Source organism: Martes martes (genome assembly GCF_963455335.1).
Source record: "Martes martes genome assembly, chromosome: 14".
Lineage (NCBI taxonomy): Eukaryota > Metazoa > Chordata > Mammalia > Carnivora > Mustelidae > Martes > Martes martes.
Window position 1 is genome coordinate 71,624,907 of NC_137902.1, and position 22,870 is coordinate 71,647,776.

Here is a 22,870-nt window from a genome sequence, read left to right on the forward strand (position 1 = left end):
TTTTTATTTCAACTCTATAAAGTATACAACAGGCACTCGGCAATAACAGCTGCAGGAAAAATACAGAGCAAATCAAAGCAGGTTAATTTTATGAAAAAGTTTTTAATCTACATCAAAAGAGTGCAAGTGGTCAATGACCATTTGATGACAGTTGTTGCATTCTGACTAACAAAGGACTCTTTCATGTAGAACAAATTGTAAGAGGACAATCAACCATAGCTATAAGAATACAAAAGAACTGACCAGTTGTAAAAACATCATACAATGAAATAAATTGGATAGATGATGCTTGAAGAAATGTCCCTTTCCTCAGAAAGCCCAAACCTCTGAGTCATGGTCAAGGTCCCAGAGCTCTGTTAATTCAGGGGCAGATAAAGAGGAGGGCTAACAACACACTTCCAATGTTTATCTTGCCTGGTCTGTTGAAAACTTGCCTCATAAATGATTTGCATATACAAGAACTCAGAAAGCATCCTGTTTTGTTGAGGAGTGCACCAAGGTACGTGTTCATCATTGGTTTCATAACGAGGCGTGGTTAGCAGTCACTTCCCAATTTTTCTTTTGATTTGGATAGTTAGTAATGGAGGCTATAAAATGAGACGTTAGAACTTGACTGCACTAAGTGGTTTTTTTGTTTTGTTTTGTTTTTAACTGAATCTGCACAGCTTAGCAAAACAGGAATACCTGTATACAGACTGATAGTATGTCATATATTAATTTGACCTGCACATACATTTATACATTTCACAGAAATGACGCTGTATCTCAGTAACAGATACACAGCTCTGGTACGTGTAACAGAAATAAGAGAACAACTTCATCATTTCTGTAATTCATCAATATTATATAATAAAGGCTTATAAATTGTTAGCAGAAAGAACTGTAAAACGCAGCAAGCTAAGAAAGGACAACATTTTGAGGTGTATTTGTCTTTGTCATGCAGCATAACACCAAATTTGTTTTTTAATAGGATGCCATGAATTTAAGGCACTTGCAACAATGCCAGATAGCCAGGTCATGTTCTAAACTATGGAACAGATGAAACCGTACAGTTGACATAATTTTCAATAATACTGACAATTATGACATTAATTCAAGTCTACTTGGACCTAAAAACATTATTCAATACAAAGGAAATGAAATAATAATGCTGTGAAACACTAAAAAAAGTTATATGTACCACAAAATATCACACAAAAATATCTATTTACATAAATATTTGTCTGTGGTCCTATTGTGAAAGAAAACATCATTATGGATAATGCACAGATCACCTCTACCGTATGAAATCAGTTCTAATATCCTTATTTTCAGTATGGTAGCTGACTTCTTTAAAATTTTCTTTACCATCAGTTCCATCATGTAGAAATGAAATGAGAAAAATTCAGTAGCTGAATTTATATATTACACATGTGTGATTCACATGCATATCCCATAATTTTAAGTAAAAAAATGTGACTCATAAAGAATGTAATCAAAAGAAATTTGTTTTCAATGCCACGTGGATCTGATTTATATGTGAGTAACAAAGAAGATACGAACATAAAGATCATTTATAGCAAATTTCCAGAAATCATTTTCTCTAACGTGTTCAATTTAACTCAGATGTCATGATGTTCCTTTCCTTGGTAGTTTTCAGTTTTCCTGTGTATCAAGAGGCACAGAAAGCACTTATTTCCCATACTCAAAGTATTAACGAGAAAGTCAGTTAGCAAATCAGACAAGTTGGCACTATTCTAACTTATCCAGATGTTCCTTAGTGTAAGAAAAGAGAGGGGCGTGAACAGTTCAGAAATAAAGTGAGATGCGCCTTCCAAAGCTGACCGTGAATTTTAGCCCTAGTGTCTTCATTAAGACAAGATTTAAATCCTTAAATTTCAATGCTGAAGATTAGAGGACTGTTTTCTCTTAGCAGTTTGTGGAAGATGTAGTTCACCTTTTTTTGGTTAGTGATTGCTGTAGACCTCCTAATGCAATACCACCGGTGAAATGTAACGAAGCTGTGCTAGCAGGTGGGAAAACTGACGGTTCCATTGAGCTGGATGCGACCTCTTCATTCCTCAGACAACTTGGACACAGTGTTGTCTTAGACTTGAACCACAGCAAGTGCTAGGCTCTGGTGCTGCTGGGGCATTTGAAAAATTGCGGAAGCAGATTCTCTTAATGACCACATAGCATTCTAGCAAAACTTTAGTGTGCCTAAACCTCTTTCCACAAAAATCACTGAACAGTGACCATGATGATATACTTTTAAAAGCCCAGATAAAAGCAGTATAAAATTTCTGAAATAGCATTCATAGCTGGATTTTAGGTTGGTAGGTTTACTTTTATATTCTGAAATCTGTTGGAGAACGTGGGTATCTTGGGGAATAAGTGGATCTTAAGCAATTATTTGTAAGGAAGGGAAAACACTAACACAAGAATTTAACAGTAACATCTTGGGATCAAACTTTTCATGTAACTCTATTCTGATGGTATATAGTATGCTCTTAGTATTTTTACTCCCCAAATGTTAGATTATGTTTTGATACCATATTCTAAAGTAGTCTTGGTATGAAAAATTCGAACAGAAATCGTAATATATGCCTTCCTGGATATGGTATAATGACCTGTGTGGACTTTTTTTTTGCAGAAATGCTTATGTTTCATTGACTTAAAAAAACACCTTATACTGGAAGAAAACAACCTTCAATTTAATACACCAAATTCACACGCTGTTCCAAATCAGGATGAGCGCTCATAAGAGTACGCTTTTGTTTCCTCAGGTAGAACGCCACTTGTCCAGGAAAAGCTTCCAGAACGGTCCACTACCTAGGATAGCTAATTGTAGTCAACTCGCCTGCCAACAGAGGACTTAGTTTCAACTGCTGTTTCTTTACCCCTCATGAAAAAAAGCAGGTAAGTTTTGTATTTTCAAGTGCATTTTAGGGTTGCAATATTTCTGTCCTACTTAGCTAAAGCTTCTGTTTGAGAAAGCAGGGTCCTGTTTTCTTCTCAACTCCCTTCCTACTCTCACACGTGCATGAACTCACACCGGCTTATCCACCAAAAAGTCATCAACACCTGGCTAGGTCTGGTCCCATTCCCTGACCTCGCAGAAGCAAGCTTTCCCATATGGTGAATCTCAGGGATTTTTGTGCTTTCCTCCTCTTCCTCTTTTTGGTTCAGGACTAAGACAAGAAGCCAGTTGAATGGGTTTTAATCCCCTTTCCCCCTCAACCCTAGGCCATGTTGTGTAAATGAAATCTGATGGGAGTTTGGTTGGTAAACGTAGTGAAGAATGCTTGGGTCTCTGGCTACACAGGTGATGATTAGAATTTGTGTTGTCTTCTCAGACACGGACATTTACAGATGAAAGATATACATAGCACCTAGATAGTTTTTTATTTTTATTTTTGGATGGATCTTAGTCCCTCTCCACCCCACCCTGCCCCCACCCCCCGAGGGTTTCTTTTTATAAAAGGGAATATTTTAAGCCTCAGTCTGAGGGCATGTTAGGTAATAAATAAAAATCAGTTGGCTGCTAGTCGTTTATTTCCAGGACCATCTTGAAGCACAGTATTTTAAAAAGATATGAAATGGTTTGTGAGTTGTTTTTTTTTTTTCCACTCTGTCATGCCAATTAGTCAAAAAAAGAAACAAATATCATGCATTTTTTTTCAATCCTCTGTGAAAACGCATATATGCCTGCTATGAGAGTCCTTAGCAGAATCTATAGCAGTTGTGCTTTTGATCGTATCAATTTTTAAAATCTGTCGGAAAGGAAAGGTAACATTCAGTCTCGTCATCAGCACGGCTGGGAAATTAAATCAGGAAACTTCTAGCACTGGTTTGACATGACCTCTGTGACCAACAGACGCGTGGCCCTCTTCTGTGCGGTGTAGACACCGGCTTGCGTGTATGTATCCTCCGACCTCCCCGGAAGGAAAGGAAGAGCCCTGATTGTATACCACGGTCATCTGTTGTACCCACTATAGTATTTTCTGATCTTCCTGATAATTCTAGCAAGGTCCAGACTCTTTGACTAGATTGACGTGTTTCTGACAGTCTTTCAAAGTATAGTCAGAGCAAAGCAAGGTCATCGCAACACTAGAAGACATCTCGTTACTGGGGTGAAAGGCTTTGCTTCAGGACCACCATGTCAACTGCTATTTTGAGGATCCAACAGAAAACATGTAAAGAGCACTACTGTCATCTAAGCAATAAGTCCTAATGCCACTGTAGTTACCGGAGCAGCATCGATCAAAGGCATCATGGTGACCCCGAGCACTAATCTTCTCTCCATCCCTCAGGTTTGCTGGCAGCTGTGTCTCAGGAAAAGCTGACTTCAGCAAGGCAGAAGCAGGTAAGAGAAATACATTAGAAGTCTATGTCCCATCCTGAGTTGTCATCAGGGGGCGGTTCGTCATTGTCCTCAGGGAAACTGTCAAAATTGCTTGTGTCTGTGGGTGATGCCACCTGCAGGTGAGAGGAGGGACAGGGAGAGGATTTCTGGATTGGGGAGTCAAATTCCAAACAGAGTTTTACAAAGCGTTCTTTCTTCATTCCCCAATCAACAGCTATTTTTTTTAAGCGTCTACTCGGTATAGGTTTTGTGCTTTGCATTGGGTGGGGGTGTGCAGTGGTGACTAAAAACAGACATGGCTCTTATCGGCATGAAGTTTCTACTCTAGCAGAGGGTACACCGTACACTGTAAGATTAAAGGGTACACTGTAAGATTAAAACAAAGAATCTACAGCTGATTAGAAAGTTTGGTTACTGCTATGAAGAAAAATGAGTATAAGAGGGATGATGGAAAGCCACTTTGAAAACATTTTATTTTAAAACTAAGAACTGGGTTCGATTTTTGCCCATGCAAAGGTCCTGAGGTGAGAGACAGGGCTTTATGCTGTGAAGTAATCAAAGAAGGCCAACGTGGCTGTCGTACAGGAGAGGAGAGTACTTGAGTGAGAAGTAGGAGAAATCAGGTCATGCAGAGCCCTGTAGGCTATCTTAAGGCTTTTGTGTAATTCAAGGGTACTAAAAAGCCATTCCTAAACTCAAGCAAATTACTGGGTAAAGTCCCTTCTGGAGAACATCAGTAAAAGCAATCCACGCTTTAGTTTCCCTCATATTCTAGGATATTTGCAACCACGTATATATTAATAGTGAATGAAATATGTATGGTTATTTCCATAAATATATACTGTTCAGTAAGGCTTACTATTTACCCTCCGAGTTTCTTATTCTATTTTTGTTCTTAAAAAAAAAAAAAAGCAAAAAACCCCCAAAACTTCAGGTATGCCATTAGCATCTGTCATGGGAGGTATGGTAATGGAATTTGTTTTGCTTGTGTTATCACAGAAACAAAACTTAAAAGTAAGGAAAACATTTCTGTATAAAAAGCAGTCTTGAGTTAGCCCCAGAAAAAGGGAGTCTAGACCTGAATGGCTCAGGACAGCAAAGCAACCTCCTGTCTCTCTGTAAAGACGCAGGACATTTCATCGGACAGATTTATTTTATTAAAAAATACTTGATGACCCTTAGTGGGCTGCTATTTAACAAAACACCTGACGTGCAGAAAAGACAGTTAAGGAAAGAGAATCCTTTTCTATCGGAGCCTCATGAAAGGGTAGATGAACACAGTATTGCCTGGGAGTACTTGGAAGTGAGCTGGGAGCACAGAATAAACAATACTGGCCAGGAATTGGTAGCTGCTGAAAACAGAGTGCACAGGAATGCTCTGAGTGGCTTTTATGGGTTAGGCTCTTGGGGACAGAGCAGGGTAGGGCATAAACTGGGATCATAAAGATGAAATAACAGCCCATTGCCCTAATTCACCCACATGGACTCTTGTATACACTGAACTGGTCATAAGTCATGAGTAGTCCTAATGCATGAGTAGTCCCAATGTATTCTTGGGCAATGATGTATGAAGTTCAGATATTCTGGAAAAAAAAAAAGGAAACTGGTTGCTGGACACCCATTATGTTCTTTTGTCTCCATCAGTGGATACTGAACACTTACTGTACTGCAAGCCCATTTTTAGTCACAAAGAAAAGAAATTAGAATGAATAGTTTAGAAAGATAATGGCAAAGTATATATAAAACGACCATCCCCTAAATGACCTGCATTTAGGCTTGGGTTTTATGTACGACTATTCTAAGATGCTACTTCTCCTGTAGTTTATTTAATCTGAACATACGATAAAATTTTAACACTGACATAAACACCGTACATGCATTGCAGAGCTATAATTTGGATCGTCTACTTACACTTGGTATTATAGGCGGTGTCAAGGTCCCTTTTCTTAAGCCTTCCCAGTTAAAGCCCTCAAACCATCTAGGAAAGGAAAAAACGAAAAGGCAGCCAGTTAAAGGCATTTTACTTCAGCTAAAACTTCACTGCAACATATGTGATAGAAAGGAACTAGGCAAACATTTTCCACGTGACAAGAATGTGTTCTCTTTAATTGGAAATTTTTCTGGTCAGGGTTTTTAAAATATGCCTTCCATACAGTAAGTTAATTGTTGAAATATTGAACACCAATTAGAAAATAACTCCTTTTCCAAGCATTTCAGGCAGAATGTCTGTATGACCTTATTCTTATATTATCATTATAACTTAACAAATGTCATGGTCTGTTTTGGCCCTGAGTTTTATAGGACATTTGATTTTAAGGCTGTATGTAACCAGGGCATGGAAAGTCAGGATAGAAAATTATCCTTTTAGCTTTGTACTGATTCTGCGGGTGGCCTCAGTTAATTAACCTTTCCACATACTGTATTAGGCCTAACTCTGACTTGGCACTTTTTTTGCATGTTCGTAGAAAATTAAATATGCAATACTAGGGTCATAACAATTCCTAATGAAATTGCAACACATTTAATTAAAATAGACTGAAGGTATTTTGTGTAGTTTTTCCTGTGAAAATGCGGACCAGACAATGCTAAGGTTTTTGGTTCTGTTCCGTCTTTAAAGTAGCAAATGCTTACACTAAATTCTTGGCAGGCGTTTTAGATATTTTGATACGTAAGTTCATCTGGTATGTGAATTTCTTGTGAGGGTTGCAAAAACAGACTCATAAAAAAAAACAATTTGGTCTTAGTTTAGCATTCAAATATCCAATTAACTAGGTAAGTTTTAATATTTAAGATGTTGGTGTGGTTTAAAAAAAACCACTGTACTTTTTTTTTCTTTTTTCTTTATCATCTACTTAGGAAGTGGGGGGAAAAATATATTCCAGTTTTAGTCTGGGAAATGAGGCATAATATGGTAGAGGACTTTTGTTTTTGATACCCTGGTAGAGAGGAGAATCCCAGAATTAAAAGTACACATTTCCTCTTTGAGCTAGAGAGGAAAAATGCCCATTAGTGTGAGTTGGGAGAAACTGAATTCAGTGAACCAGTCGCTTAGTATGGCTTGGGGTCGTGTGTATCCTTGTGATGTCCCCGAGACACAGCAGAAGGACCTTGGGTCAGATGACTAACTGGTCTGACGTCCCCTTGGGTGTTTCCATAGGCTAAGTGCACCCATCACCCAGCCTGGGGCGGGGGGGCGGGTACCTGTCCTGCTTTCTGGACCCTCCACAGAAAGGGACGAGGAAAGAACACTTACTTGTGCTTCTGAATGTCTTTCACGCCATTTTTCAAATTCCCTAATCTTTCTGATGGGTTATCCCTGGAAAGAAAATAAGAACTGTAAGGAATCTAATCACTTCCGAATTAGGATCCCTTCAAAAGCTATGGGGCTGAAATGCTTACCTGCATAGTTTTTTAATTAAATTAGCAGCATTTTTGGCAATCTTCTTTGGAAATTCTATCATGTCAATCCCCCTCAGTATGATGTTATATGTTTTCATAGGATCTGGGCCTGAGAAAGGTGGGCTGTGAGAGAAATGAAAAGAGAATCACTTTGGTTTTCTAAACAAGACCTCTTGAATTGCTATAACTCCAGAACATCTATTCTTATCACTATGAGTAGTGGTAACGAAATGATGCTGGATTAATAGCAAAACAGGATGGAAACCTTTTCAAGGAAATCACTTAGCAAATCCATCCTGGGTCAAGTTTGGCTGCTGTCTTTTTGGTGCAGGTGCGGGACCCCTCTTGCTGTCCTTGGCCATTCAAGATGCTTCTTCCACTTTCTAGCCCTTTCCCTGCCCTTGATTACACCTGAAATGAAGTCCAAAATCACTAGAATGCCCCGAGGACATCCGTGATAGGACACCATCTCCTGCCAACACTACCCTCACTCACTAGGATCGGCACACCGTGACCGGTCACGGAACTGATCCCATGACCTCTGTCAATCAACATAAAGTTTAAATTCAAGGATTAGACTAAGTTGTTGCATTTTTTTAAAGATTTTATTTATTTATTTGACAGAGAGAGAGAGAGATCACAAGTAGGCAGAGAGGCAGGCAGAGAGAGTGAGAGAGGGAAGCAGGCTCCCCGCTGAGCAGAAAGCCTGATGCGGGGCTTGATCCCAGGACCCTGAGATCATGACCTGAGCCGAAGGCAGCGGCTTAAACCACTGAGCCACCCAGGCGCCCCAGTTGTTGCATTTTTTAAAAAGATTTTATTTTTTTAATGTAATCTCTGCACCCAACGTGGGGCTTGAATTCACAACCCTGAGGTCAAGAGTCCAGGCACTGACAGAGCCAGACAGGCACCCCTTGGACTTAAACTTGTGGCCTGCCATGCTCTCTGACACACCCTTTATGCCACTTGCTATGCTTTGTATCTGTCTTCTTTCCAGACTCAGTCTTGTTCCCTGCAGTGTTCCCAGAGTGTAGGAGAATGCCCAGCAGAGCATGTGATCAGTGATCTGCTGACCGAGTCCTTCTGCAGGGGAATGCTCCTCCGACCCTCTCCTCCCGGTCATCAGTCCTCAGTGGATAACCTGACACCAGGCATCCTTATTAGGAGGCCTCACGAGCCAGATCTATCCACGGAGGGTAGCTTTGTGCCAGGCTCAGGGAACACAGAAATGAAAAAGACCCCTCCTTCCATCAAAACAATACACCCAGACAAATAATGGCTTTGGAAATTGTTCTCCTAATACCAGATTCATGTCTCTATTGATGATTATTTTTGCCCATCACATTCACCAAGAGCAGTTCAAATTATTTCCTTGGAAGGAGCAGGCTCCAAACAAGGAAGGACGCCAGCACAGGTGTTCCTGGTGATGTTAGCAGGAGAGCGGCCGTGGCATCTGTGGAGTGCAGCCTCTGCTCTACACCCCTCTGCTCGGCACCTCATACCTTCACAGAAGCCCCACAAGGGACCCGAGGTTTAAAGTCGCAGGTCCTGCTGTCCTTTCCACTACCACTTTCTCTTTAGCAAGCCTTTCTTCCCACAGCCCTCTCACCTGTTCAAACTTCTGAGCTTCCCAGATGTGAATTACTGGAAAGCCCTTCCATCCAGCTGGCCTGTCCCTTTCCTAGTTTGCCCTACACAGGACGACTGGCTGCTTATTCCTAAACACTACCATACAGGTTCCTACTCCTTTCCAGAAAATACTCAATGACTGCCTTTGGATGAATTGCAGACATTCACGTGTAGCCAGCGGTGAGCCTCAGGAGATGACTCTTACTGATCTCCTATTATTATTAATTTCCTATTGAAGTGTAGCTGACACACAGCGTTGATTAGTTTCAGGTGTAGAACATAGCGATCCCACCAATCCATGCGCTACGCTGTGCTCGCCGAGAGTGTCGCTGCCATCTGTGCCCACATAGCGCTGTACTACTGACTATATCCCCTGTGCTGTGCCTGCCATCCCGACTTCCTCATTCCATGGCCTGTACCTCCCACTCCCCTCGCCCTTCTGGCAACCATCAGTTTGTTCTCTGTATTTATGGGTCTGTTTCTGCTCTTCTAGTTTCTTTCTTTTTTAGATTCCACAGAGAAGTGAAATCAGATGGTATTTGTCTTTGTCTGCCTGCCCTATTTCACATAGCATGATACCCACTAGGTCCACCCATATTGTTGCAACTGGCAAGATCTCATTCTTTTTTATGGCTGAGTAATAGTCCCGTGTGTATGTATTTGTATCTATTTCATCTTCTTTATCCTTTTATCTATTGATGGACACTTAGGCTACCTTCCTTACTTGGCTAATGTAAATAATGCTGCAGTACACATAAGGGTACATATATTCTTTTGAATTAGTGTTTTCCTTTTCTTTGGGAAATACCCAGTATGGAATTGAATTGCTTGGTAGTCCTATTTTTAATTTTTTGAGGAACGTCCATACTGTTTCCCACAGTGGCTGCACCAGTTTGCATTCCCATCAAGTAGTGTATGAGGGTTCCTTTTGCCCTCCAGCCTCCCCATTTGCTATTTAACCATTCTAACAAGTGGGAGGTGACATCTCATGGTGATTTGGGTTTGTATTTGAGCATCTTTTCATGTGTCTGTTGGCCATCTGGATGTCTTCTTTGGAAGAGTTACTATTTAGGTCCTCTGCTCATTTTTAAATTGAATTATTTCTTTAGTATTGAGTTGTAGGAGTTCTTTGTATATTTTGGAATATTAACCCCTAATTGGACATATTATTGGATATATTGCAAATATCTTCTCCCATTCACTAGCTTGCCTTTGTGTCTTGTTGTTTCCTTTGCTATGCAAACGCTTTTAATTTTGGTGTAGTTTATTTTTAGCTTTGTTTCCCTTACATTAAAAGACATATCTAGAAAAATGTTGCTAACATGGATGTCAAAAAGATTACTGGCATGTCTGGGAGGCTCAGTTGGTTGAGTATCTGCCTTTGGCTCAGGCCATGATTGTGGGGGTGTGGGATGGAGCCCTAAATCGAGCTCCCTGCTCAGGGGGGAGCCTAGTTCTCCTACCTCTGCCCCCGCTCATTCTTTTTCTCTGAAATAAATAAAATCTTTTTTAAAAAAATAGCCAATAATGTTTTTTTAAAAACATTCTAGGAGTTTTATGGTTTCAGGTCTTACATTTAGGTCTTTTATCCATCTTGGGATTATTTTTGTGGATGGTGTAAGGAAGTGGTCTAGTTTCATTCTTTTCCACACAGCTGTCCAGTGTTCCCAACTACTGGTTGAAGAGACTGTTTGCACCCTATTGTATATTCTTGCCTCCTTTTTTGGACATAAATTGTCCATAAAAGAAAATGTTTATTTCTGGGCTCTCTATTCTGTTCCAAAGATCTTGGTATCTGTTTTTGTACCTGTATCATATGGTTTTGATTACTATTGTTTTGTAGTATACCTTGAAATCTGGGATTGTGATGCCTCCAGCTCTGTTCTTTCTTAAGATCACTTTGGCTGTTCAAGGTCTTTTGTGGTTCCATACAGAGTTTAGTATTATTTGTTCTCGTTCTGTGAAACATGCTATTGGCATCTCGACAGGGATTGCACAGAATCCGTAGAGTGCTTTGGATAGTATAGACATTTTAACAATATTAATTCTTAAAGTCCATGAACATAGAATATCTTTCTACTTCTTTCATCAATACTTAATAGTTTTTAGAGAACAGGTCTAGCACCTCCTTGGCTAAATTTATTTTTAGTCATTTTATTCTTTTTGGTGCAATTGTAAATGGAATTGGCTGTCTTAATTTCTCTTTCTGCCACTTTGTTGTTAGTGTCTAGAAACACCACAGATTTCTGTATATTAATTTTGTATTCTGCAACTTTACTGAATTCATTTGTTACTTATAACAGTTTTTTGATGGAGTCTTTATAGTTTTCTATGTATATAGTATTATGTATAGTATTAGGTCATCTGCAAATAGTGCCAGTTGAGCTACTTCCTTACTAGTCTGGATACATTTTATTTCTTTTCTTTGTCTGATTGCTTCAGCCATGACTTCCATTACTATGTTGAATAAGAGTGGTGAAAACGTATTGTTTCTGGATCTTAGAGAAAAATCTTGGTTTTTAGCTATCCTATTGGGACATTATTATGTTAAAGCATGTTCTATCTAAACCCACTTTGACAGTATTATTGTAAACAGATGTTGAATTCTGTCAAAAGCTTTTCATGTATCCACTGAGATGATCATTTGGGTTTTGCCCTTTCTCTTGTTCATCTGATTTATAATGATGATTAATTTGAGACTATTGAACCCTGGAATAAATTCCCCCTAATTGTGGTGAATGATCCTTTTAATGGATTGTTGAATGTGGTTTGCTAATATTTTGTCAAGAATGTTTGCATCCATATTCTTCAGGGATATTGACCTGTAGTTTTTTTTTGGTAGTGTCTTTGGTTTTGGTGTCAGTACAGTGCTGGTCTCATAGAATGCACTTGGAAGCTTTCCTTCTATTTTTTTCGTAATTGTTTGGGGGAGATTAGCTTTAACATTCTTTAATGTTGGGTAGACTTCGCCTGTGAAGACTTCTGGTCCCTGCCTTTTGTTTGTTGGGGTTTTTTGTTTACTGATTTAATTTTGTTATTTGTTTTTGTTTGTTCAGATTTTCTATTTCTTCCTGATTTTGTTTTGGAAGATTGTATATTTCTAGAAATTTATCCATTTCTTTATATGCCAACAAAGTGGACAATCTAAATTTTTATAGCATTCATGCTTTACAACATTTGTATTCCATTAGTGTCATTTTTTTACTTCCCTTTCCTTTCTGATTTTAATTATTTGGATTTGGGATCCTCTTTTTTTCTTCATGAGTCTTGCTAGAGGTTTATTTTTTCAAAAAAAAACAATTCTTCTTTTCATTGATCTTCTGTATTATTATTTCTTTGGTCTTTTTTTCCTGATTTTTTTATTATTTCCTTCCTTCTAACTTTGGCCTTTGCTTGTTCTTTTTCTAGTTTCTTTAGGTGTAAGGTTAGATTGAGAATTTACTTGTTTCTTGAAGTAATCCTGTGCCCTATGAATTTCCTTCTTAGAACTGCTTTTGCTGCCTCCCAAATATTTTGGATTGTTGCATTTTCATTTGTCTCCATATATGTTGCTTGTTTGTTTCCATGTATTTTTAACAATTTCTTTTTTATTTATTTATTTTCAGCATAACAGTATTCATTGTTTTTGCACCAGACCCAGTGCTCCATGCAATCCGTGCCCTCCCTAATACCCACCACCTGGTTCCCCCAACCTCCCACTCCCCCGCCCCTTCAAAACCCTCAGGTTGTTTTTCAGAGTCTGTAGTCTCTCATGGTTCACCTCCCCTTCCAATTTCCCTCAACTCCCTTCCCCTCTCCATCTCCTCTTGTCCTCTATATTATTTGTTATGCTCCACAATTTCCTTTTTGATTTCTTCATTGACACAGTGGTTGTTTAATAGCATGTTGTTTAGCCTCTGCATGTTTTTGTTTTTTTCCCAGTTTTTTCTTGTAATTGTAGTTTCATATCATTGTGTTTGGAAAACATGCTTTGTGGCCTGAGTTGTGCTCGATCCTGGGAAATGTCTCGTGTGCACAGGGAAAGAGTATATTTGGCTGCTTTGGGCTGGAATAGTCTATATATATGTTATGTCCATCTAATCCTACATCTTTCAAAGACACGGTCTCCTTATTGATTTCTCTGCCTGGATGATCTGTCCATTGATATAAGTGGGGTGTAAATATCCCCTACTGTTATTTTACGACTGTGCATTTCTCCCTTTATGTCTGTTCATACTTGCTTGATAGATGTAGGTGCTCTCATGTTGGGTGGATCAATATTTACAACCGTTAGGTCCTCTTGTTGGATCGATCCCTTTATTACTGTGTAAGACTTGTTTGTCTTTGTTACAGTCTTTTTCAGTCTATTTTGTCTGCCAGAAGTCCTCCTACTGCAACATTTATTTGCTTTGCCTTCCTTTTGCATGGAGTATCTTTTTCCATTTTTTCAGTGTGTCTTGAGTCTGAAGTTTGCCTCTTGCAAGGAGCGTAGGTCTTTTTTTTTTCTTTTTTTAGCCATCCCATCATTCTGCATCTTTGATTGGAGCATTTATACCATTTATATTTAAAGTCACTATTCACAGGTGTGTACTTACTACCATTTTTGTTAGATGTTTTCTGGTTGTTTCTGTAGTCCTCAGTTTCTTTTTCTCTTCTCTTTCCTTATGATTGATGAATTTCTCTAGTGTTATGTTTGGTCTTTTGTCTATCTTTTATAGTTTTTAGGTTTGTGGTTACCATGAGGTTCCTATATAATATCCTACCTGTAGGCTATGTTAAGTTGATGGTGATTAACGTTCAAAGCATTCTAAAAGAACTTGATTTTTACTCCTTTCCTGCCACTTTGTGTATATGTTGTCATATTTTACATTTTTTGGATATAGTTGATTTTACTTACTTTTCTCTTCATACTAGCCTTATAAGTCATTGCTCTATTACCTTTACTGTATGTTTGCTTTTATTATAATTTTCTTTTAATTATGGTCTTTTCTTTTCAACTGAAAGAATTCCCTTTAACTTTTTTTTTTTTTTTTTTTTTTTAAGTAAGGCCAGTTTAATGGTGACGAACTCCTTCATTTTGATGGTCTGGGAAACTCTCTCTCTCCTTCAAATCTGAGTGATAAATTTGATGGTAGTGTATTCTTGGTTGTAGGTATTTTTCCTTTTGGCACTTTGTACCATGCCACTCCCAGATGACTGCAAAGTTTCTCCTGAAAAATCAGCTGATATTCATACATAACTAGGAGTTTCTTTCTGGCTCTTGAATTTTTTTTTTTTCTCTTTAATCTTTGACAGTTTAAATATTATGAGTCATGGGTTTATCTTGTTTGGAACTTTTTGGGTTTCCTAAATCTGGATGTCTATTTCCTTTTCTAGATTAGGGAAGTTTTGAGTTATTATTTCTTCAAATATGTTGTCTGCCCTTTTTTTTCCCCCTCTCTCTCTTCCCCTTCTGGGACCTAGATAATGGGAAGACTGTTTGATATTTTCTAAGATCTCTCTCCCTCTTTTTTTTTTTTTTTTTGTTATTGTTTGTTTCTTTTTCCATTACCCTGTCTTCTAGGTCTCTGATCCATTCTCCTGTCTCTTCTAATTTCCTATTGATACCTTCAGTATATTCTTCATTTCCATTATTGTGTTCAACTCTGACTCATTCTTTTTTCTTGTATTTTTCTATCTCTTTGTTAAAGTTTTTACAAAGTTCACCCATGCTTATCTCCATTTCATTTACTTTTTTTTTTTTTTTTGAGTTTTGTGTTGTTCTTTCATTTGCAGTGTATTCCTCTCTCTCCTCCTTTTGCTTGACTTGCTTTGTTTCTAGGATTAGGGAGAACAGCTACTTCTCCGCTTGAAGGAATGATCTGGTGTATGGTCACCCCTGTGTAGACTCTGTGGCCTGGTGACTTTGGCTGGCTGTACAGAGCTGTAGCTATCCTGGGCTTGGGGGCATGGACCATTTTGTTTGGGGTCATCCTGGTAGGATGGCCAGAGCAATGTGGGCATGGGTAGGGGCCGTCCCAGGGTTCTTCACAGAGAAGATGCCTGGCCAGGACAGCTTATGCTCAAGCGGGCACGAGTTGGGGTGGTACTGGGGCTCTCCAGGAAGCGGACACCTTGCAGGACAGCTAGAGCCACGGTGGGCATGGGTAGGGGTTATCCTGGCAAGGTAGGGCATGGCTGGAGTATTCTGGGGTGCTCTGCACCTGTTGTACTTTGGTGAGATGGCTGAAGCCATCGTGTCCTGGTGTGTGCCATGCTGGGGCCACACTGGTGGGACGAGCTACAGTGCCCGGGCTCTATTCCTCTCTGCACTGTCAAGGTGGTGGGAAAACATAAATAGGGGTGCCTGCCAGCCCCTTCGACCTGTAGAGTTCCAGCAGCTCTCCCGCCCTTGGGCAGGATTCTAGGGCTGGTCCCTTTATTTGAAGTTGCCCTATTAAGCCATGACTTTTTTTTTTTTTTCTGTGCCCAGTGCAGAGGCATCTGCTCCCTGTCCCCCTGTACTAGGCCTCTCCACTGCAGTTCATGCACCATGTCCCCAACCCTCTCACCTTCATCTCCCCTGTCTTTCTCTATGTGGCCCCTCTCTATCTTTTGATGTGCAAAAGCCATTCAGTCAGCCCTCAGGTTCCCATTATTATTTTTTACATGAAGCTACTGCCCTCTAGTGGAGACATGTCTCTGTCTGGAATGTCTTCTCCTTGCTCAGACGTCTAAGACCCCTTCTTCCTTTAGGACCTGGGTGTGGTCTTGCCTTACTCAACAGCTTCCCCTGAACCCACTGAGCCCACTTTGGAACTCTGTGCTTTATAGTGACCCTACTACTACTTGTTGCCTAGTCCTGGCAGGATGGTCTATTGGTTTTTCTTGTCCTTGGGGAGCTTACAATCTTACAGCTGAAAGTAGCCACAGTACCCTTTTTAGTTGTGGATGACTGTAATATTATTACACAGAAGACCTGCAAAGCATTCTCATTTCATGCAGATGTAACAACATGTCCTCTTATTTCTATGAATAGTTGACCCGAGATATTTTTGTAACACCATTATCCCCCTCGCTCCATTGCTGGCTAAGCGTCTAGGCTCACAGACCTGGAAAGACACAAGATTATTCCAGGCTCTCATATACGTATAAAAATTTAGCAATGATGAGGCCAGAAGTTGGCGTTGAGTTTTTTTGCCCTCATTGGACCCATTTTAGAGTTTTGTTTGATGAACTCTTGCTCACTAGCATAATTCATGGAAGTGCTGGAACAAGAAAGAGTGAGACATGCTGGAAGATGGCCTGAGCAGAGGGACAAAGTCACGCATGTGTAGCTGGCCGCTGGTCTCTTTGTATCAGTGGTTCTATGTCAATGCCCATACCTGCCAGTTAGAAGTTCATACATCAGGATTCCCAGTGACCAGTAGTCGGCGGAAATGTCATGGCCTTTGTTCAGGATGATCTCTGGGGCTACGTACTCCGGAGTCCCACAAAAAGTCCACGTTTTCTTTCCAAATCCTATTTTCTTTGCAAAGCCAAAATCAACCTTACAAAGAGAGAGAAACAGGTTATTTCAAGACCCTTACATGAAGCTGAAAGGCAGTACCAAGCTGCAGTGCACATTCCTGTGGTCCCGGGCTCTGGAAGGAGTCCTCTTCACTTCAAACAACACAGCCTCCCTCAGGTTCAATAGCAAAAGCTGAAACCCGAGTAGAGCATGAAACTGCCATCATCACAGATAAGGGCAAATCTTTCTTTCCAGAAATATTTTCCATCTATTCTTCCTTTCATGCCAAGGGACGTTGGGCCCTAACTCCTTTACTGAAAATGTAAGACCAGTTGGACCTCCGTGACAAATTTTCCCAAATATGCATGATTTCTGCCACCTTGAGGTGTTGGAAATGCATTTAGCATTGAGAAGCCAATTGACAGCTGAAGAAGCTGAGTCAGGAGCTTAATCCCCACCCTTGGTAAACACAAACAGGGACAAAATGCAAATGTGTTCTTTGGTTTTTTTTTCTAGCAATCTTTTGATGGAGGAGCATCAAATGCAGAAAATCTATTTTTTCTAAAACAATGTGGTTGAGAATAGAAATCATTAACTGCCCTTGATTTGATTTCTTTGAAAACCATAGGCTGAATAGAAATTCCAAAAGTTTGAATATAGAGTCAGGCAGTGGCAGATGCAATGGCCATAAGAAACTGTACATTTTATAATAAGAGAACTTCCCTCCTGTGGTCTTTAGAGGGCTTGACCAATTTATTATGATGATCACTACTATTATAGCTAAAATGGCCCAGATAACATCACCTACCAAGCCCATCCCTCCCCCCATAAGATTATACATAAACCAGGGCACCTGGGTGGCTCAGTCAGTTAAGACGCTGTGTTAGGCTCAGGTCATGAACCCAGCAGCCTGAGATCCAGTCCCCCTGTGGGCTCCTTACTCAGTGGGGAGTCTGGTTCTCTCTCAAATAAATAAAATCTTATAGATTCTACATAAAACGGTTCACTTTTTTCTACAGTGTAAATAAGCCTTCCCTGTGAACGGCAGAAAGCAGATTCAGAAAAACTCTCCAAAGGTCTTCTAGATCTAGAACACAGCCATTTAAACACAGTCTGCCACAGCAGTATTAAATTAGATGTAGCCAATTTAATTGGTTATAAAACTTTTGCATCATTTGAAAAGAACAGTTGCTTGAGAATAGCAACACTAAAATCTGCTTTTAAGAAAAGTTACAGCATTCACATGGGGAAATGGAGATGTTCATGAACACAGCCTGACACACGACTATTTTAAAACTGCAGGGCAGACGTGGTGTGTAGAGGGCACTGACCAGCTTGGTGTAACCTCTGTGATCCAGGATGAGATTTTCTGGCTTGAGGTCCCGGTAAATGATTCCTTTGGAATGCAGATAGGCGAATGCTTCCACCACGCACGCTGTGTAAAATCTGGTCGTAGAATCTTCAAATGAACCTCTGGGACACAGAAAAGGAAAGCACAGAAGACATTAGTTTCTTGGACACGATTTCAGTCGTTTTCTCATTTCAGGATATCCCTGTGCTTCATTTGCAAAGAATGGTGGTTTGAAAACAGTAACACCAAAATCCGCTTTTAAGAAAAGTTACCGCATTCACAAGGGGAATTAGAGATATTCATGAACACAGCTTGACAAATGAGTATTTTAAAACCTCAGACCTGGTTTTTTTCTACAAAGTTCCTCAACTACTAATGTCCCCTGGGTTGTCACTGAAATAATTAGCTCTTCCCAAAGAAACACTTTCCTTTTGAAATACAATTCAAGGCACGAGGTTATCTACACTCACAGATACTAGAATCTTCACGCTCCTTAGGAAGAATCTAGTTCCTCTACAATAATGTGTGCACGAAACAATTGTGAATAGATAAGGACGAGAAAAAGTTTCTCGGACTTGGAACTCACTTTGCAGAGGGAACACTGCAATTCTGTGGATTTCGGTAAGCCTTTTTGAAAGCCTACAAATTCTTGGTTATTCTTTGGAATTGTTTCTGCATTTGTGACTCTGGGCAACGATTCTGTTGTCCTTCTTATTCACTTGGTAATGGGACGAAATAGACAAATACAGTGTAAATACTTTCAGGAAAGTGAACACTTATGAGAGATCAACCTCTCATGAAATATCAGCAGAAGGGTACTCAAATGTATATTCTGACTCAATCGGTCATTAGCAGGAAGATGAAAAAAAAAAACCAAAAACCCTAATACAAACTCAGATTCACTGGAGGAGACTCTAAGTTAGGAATATGGACACTGAAGCAAGAAACCTGGGCTCAAATTCGGGTTTCACTTGTTTAATTTTGAGCAACTAACTGTGCCTCCCTCAGACTCTATGATTCTCTTGTGCAAAATGGGGCCAGTAATAGAAACTATCTCACTGGATTGTCTTTTCTTTTTTAAGATTTCATTTATTTATTTGACAGAGGTCACAAGTAGGCAGAGAGGCAGAGAGAGAGAGAGGAGGAAGCAGGCTCCCCGCCAAGCAGAGAGTCAGATGCGGGGCTCAATCCCAGGACCCTGAGACCATGACCTGAGCCAAAGGCAGAGGCTTTAACCCACTGAGCCACCCAGGTGCCCCATCTCATTGGATTGTCTTAAGTATACAAATAAAAAAAATAAAATAAAATAAATAATGCATATATTTAGAATTAGTGCCTGGCACACAACTAGGCCCCCGGTAAATATGAGCCATTCTAACTGAGCACTGAAATAGTCTTTAGCTGCTGTGTCTTAATCTAGGAAAACTGAATGACATAGACACGTCTGAAGTCTTCTGGGGATGGCAGTGAGAGGCCTGTAATACTTAATTAACACTGTCTTTGGGGTATTTGCTGCCTTTCATGGCCAAGGTTACCTACCATGGATCACTACCAACTGTCATCATAAAGTAAATTGACCATCAACATTCACCTTTGGGTGCTCAGTGCTTGACAGATCTGTTTCAAGGTTTCTCTGATTCTGAGCCATTTTGGAATTTGGAAGGTTCTAGAAAGCTGGTTTCCATTCCTTGAAAAATCTATTTTGAGTCTCTCCCCTACAGAAGCATATTTGTAACTGATTTTTAAAATTAAATGAAAATGCTATCTCAAATCTGTTTCCATGTTATGTGGCAAATCGACCTAGTATATGCATACAAAATATTTATCAGCAACACAGCTTTATCACTAAACCTTTGATGTGGGTAATTTTCAGACTTTAAAATATGCTTCTGGAATGCAGTCACAAAGCATAGCATTCGGGTGACTCAAAATGAAAAATTACTATTAGAATTGAAAATGACAACATATATTTGATATAAAACAAAAATGAAAGCTTGTTTTATCAACAGAAAGTTACTTAAAGAAATAAATCACTGCCCTAAATAGCTCTTGAAAATAATAAATTATGCCTTGACAGTTGTGTCATTTCAATTAAAACAAGGACGGAATAGGGTCTTATACCGTCTTTGGGAAGGGGTGGTAGTTTTATTTTAGCTAGATGGCAGTAGATAACAACTTGAGAGAATTAGAGGTGTATGTATACTTATGGATAGACCCAGCTTTCGATTTAATCACAGTGTTTAATCTACTTGTCATAAATAGGGTCCTGAAATGATAGAAAGCAGCAACGATACAGCACGCTCCTGTTTTTGTCTACTAACGCCAATCATGAGTGAGTAACACCTGAAGGGTATGGCAACCCATGAAGGTTAACCACAGACTGTAAAGTAAGGGATATGAAATTAGTATGAAAGTGACTCATTTCCTTGAAATACTGCTTTTCATTGTGGTCCAAGTGTAAATACAATGTTTGTTTCAGATGTACAACCTAACAATTCAGTGACTCTACATCACTCAGTACTCACCATGGTTCAGTGTTGTCACCGTCTGTCACCAAACGTTATTATGATATCACTCTATTCTCAATGCTGTGCTTTTCATCTCTGTGACTGATTTATTTCATAACTAGAAGTTTGTATTTCTTGCTCCCCTATATGTATTTCACCCATTCCCCTCCCCCCACCCCAACCTCCCCTCTGGAGGAGACAAACCACTGGTTTGTTCTCTATGTTTAAGAGTCTGTTTTGTTTTCAAGATTCCACAGATGAGTGAAAGCATATAGTATTTGTCTTTCTCTGATTATTTCACTCAGTGTAATACTCTCTTGGTCCACCCCTGTGGTTGCAAATGGCAAGATCTCATTCTTTATGGCTGAGTAATGTTCTGTTGTATATGTGCACCACATCTTTATCCACTCATCTGTTTTTGGACCCCTGGGCTGCTTCTGTATTTGACTACTGTGTAAACACACAATCACAGTAAACACATGAACCCTTTCACTTTAGTGTGTTTGTTTTCTTTGGGTAAATACCCAGGTGTGGAATTAGGGGATCATAGGGTAGTTCTATTTTTAACTTTTCAAGAAACTCCCATACTCCTTCCAGAGAGGCTGCACAGTTTGCATTCCCACCAACAGGGCAAGAGGGTTCCTCTTTTTCCACATCCTCGCCAACACTTGTGTTGTTTCTTGTCTTTTTGATTCCAGCCATTCTGACAGGGGTGAGGTGGTACCTCATGGTGGTTTTGATTTGCATTTCTCTGATGAGGAGTGATGTGGAACATCTTTTCATGAGTCTGTTGGCCACTGTATATCTTCTTTGGAAAAATGAATATTCAGGTCCTTGGATTTTTTTTTTTCTTGAGCTGTAGGAGTGCTTTATATATTTTGGAATATTAACGCTCTGTTGAATATGGCATTTGCAAGTATCTTCCCTTACTCAGTAGGTTGCCTTCTCACCTTGCTGATGGTTACCTTTGCTCTGCAGAAGCTTTTTATTTTGGTGTAGTCCCAGTAGTTTATTTTCGCTTTTGTTTCCCTTGTCTGAGGAGATGGATTTAGAAAAATGTTGCTAAGGGTGATATGAAAGAGATTACTACCTATGTTTTCTTTCAGGGGTTTTATGGTTTCAGGTCTCACATTCAGGTCTTAACCGTTTCCAGTTTATTTTTGTGCATGCTGTAAGAAAGTGGTCCAGTTTCATTCTTCTGCATCCAGCACTATTTGTGGAAGAGATTGCCTTGTCCCCATTGCATAGGCTTGCCTTTGTTGTAGATAAGTTAACTATACAATGGTGTCCGTTTACTTCTGCGCCCCTATTCTGTTCTATTGATCTGCGTGTCTGTATTTCTGTCAGTGCCATATTGGTTTGATGACTACAGCTTTGTAGTCTATCTGGAGACCTGGGATTGTGATACCTCCAGGTTGGTTCTTCTTTCTTAGGCTTGCTCTGGCCATCTGGGCTCTTTTTTTGTGGTTCCATACAAATTTTAGGATGACTCCCGTTCTGAGAAAAATGCTATTGGTATTTTGACAGAGACTGCAATGAATCTGTAGAGTCCTTTGGTAGCATGGACATTTTAACAATATTCTTCCAAACCACAGGCATGGAATGTTTTTCCATTTGTTTGTATTACCTCCTTGGTTAAATTTATGCCTAGGCATTTTATTCTTTTTGGTGCCATTATAAAGGGGATTGTTGTCTTATTTCTTGTAGGTGGGCAGGGGACAAAATAGTGGCAGGTCCCCGGATGAGTGGCCCACACTTGGTCTTTCTGCTGCAGCTGTGGGTGCACCCAAAGGCTGGGCTTTTTTTGCAGTGGTGGCAGCTGGAAGGTTTGGCTACTGGGATGGTGCCGTGCTTGGGTTACCCTCCCCTCTCCCCCATGCAGGAGTCCCTCTGGAGGGAGGGCTGCTGAGAGGAGCAGGTGGAAAGAGACAGGTCCGCAGGGAATGCGGGAGTGGGCCACGCCATGCTAGCAAGCTAGGTGGAGAGGGTTAGCACTGGCTCCCACAGCTGTCTGGCCATCGAGGCTGGAAAAGGGAAGAACAAAGATGCCTGCCAGCACTTTTTTCCTGGACAAGTCTCTTGAAGATGCCTGCCGCTCCTGTGCATACTCTGTGAATAATTGTCCTTCACGTGTACTCCAGGCACTTTCCAAACTGCTGCTTCCCTGCCGT

At 40.0% G+C, this 22,870-nt stretch overlaps 1 protein-coding gene across 3 annotated transcripts in view; it reads right to left on the bottom strand.

Moving 5' to 3' along the window:
- Positions 1-649: 649 nt before the first annotated feature.
- PRKG1 (protein kinase cGMP-dependent 1) overlaps positions 650-22,870 on the bottom strand; it is a gene marked incomplete at its 5' end in the record, with an annotated part of 1,240,279 nt that continues 1,218,058 nt past the window's right edge. For all 3 annotated transcript variants that reach the window (XM_080822909.1, XM_080822908.1, XM_080822910.1), the window contains 6 exons: positions 650-4,458; positions 6,257-6,323; positions 7,599-7,661; positions 7,745-7,867; positions 16,717-16,880; positions 18,173-18,314. In XM_080822909.1, the coding sequence (XP_080679035.1) occupies positions 4,360-4,458; positions 6,257-6,323; positions 7,599-7,661; positions 7,745-7,867; positions 16,717-16,880; positions 18,173-18,314 (658 nt within the window). In that variant the 3' untranslated portion in view covers positions 650-4,359. The remainder of the gene's footprint in view (positions 4,459-6,256; positions 6,324-7,598; positions 7,662-7,744; positions 7,868-16,716; positions 16,881-18,172; positions 18,315-22,870) is intronic.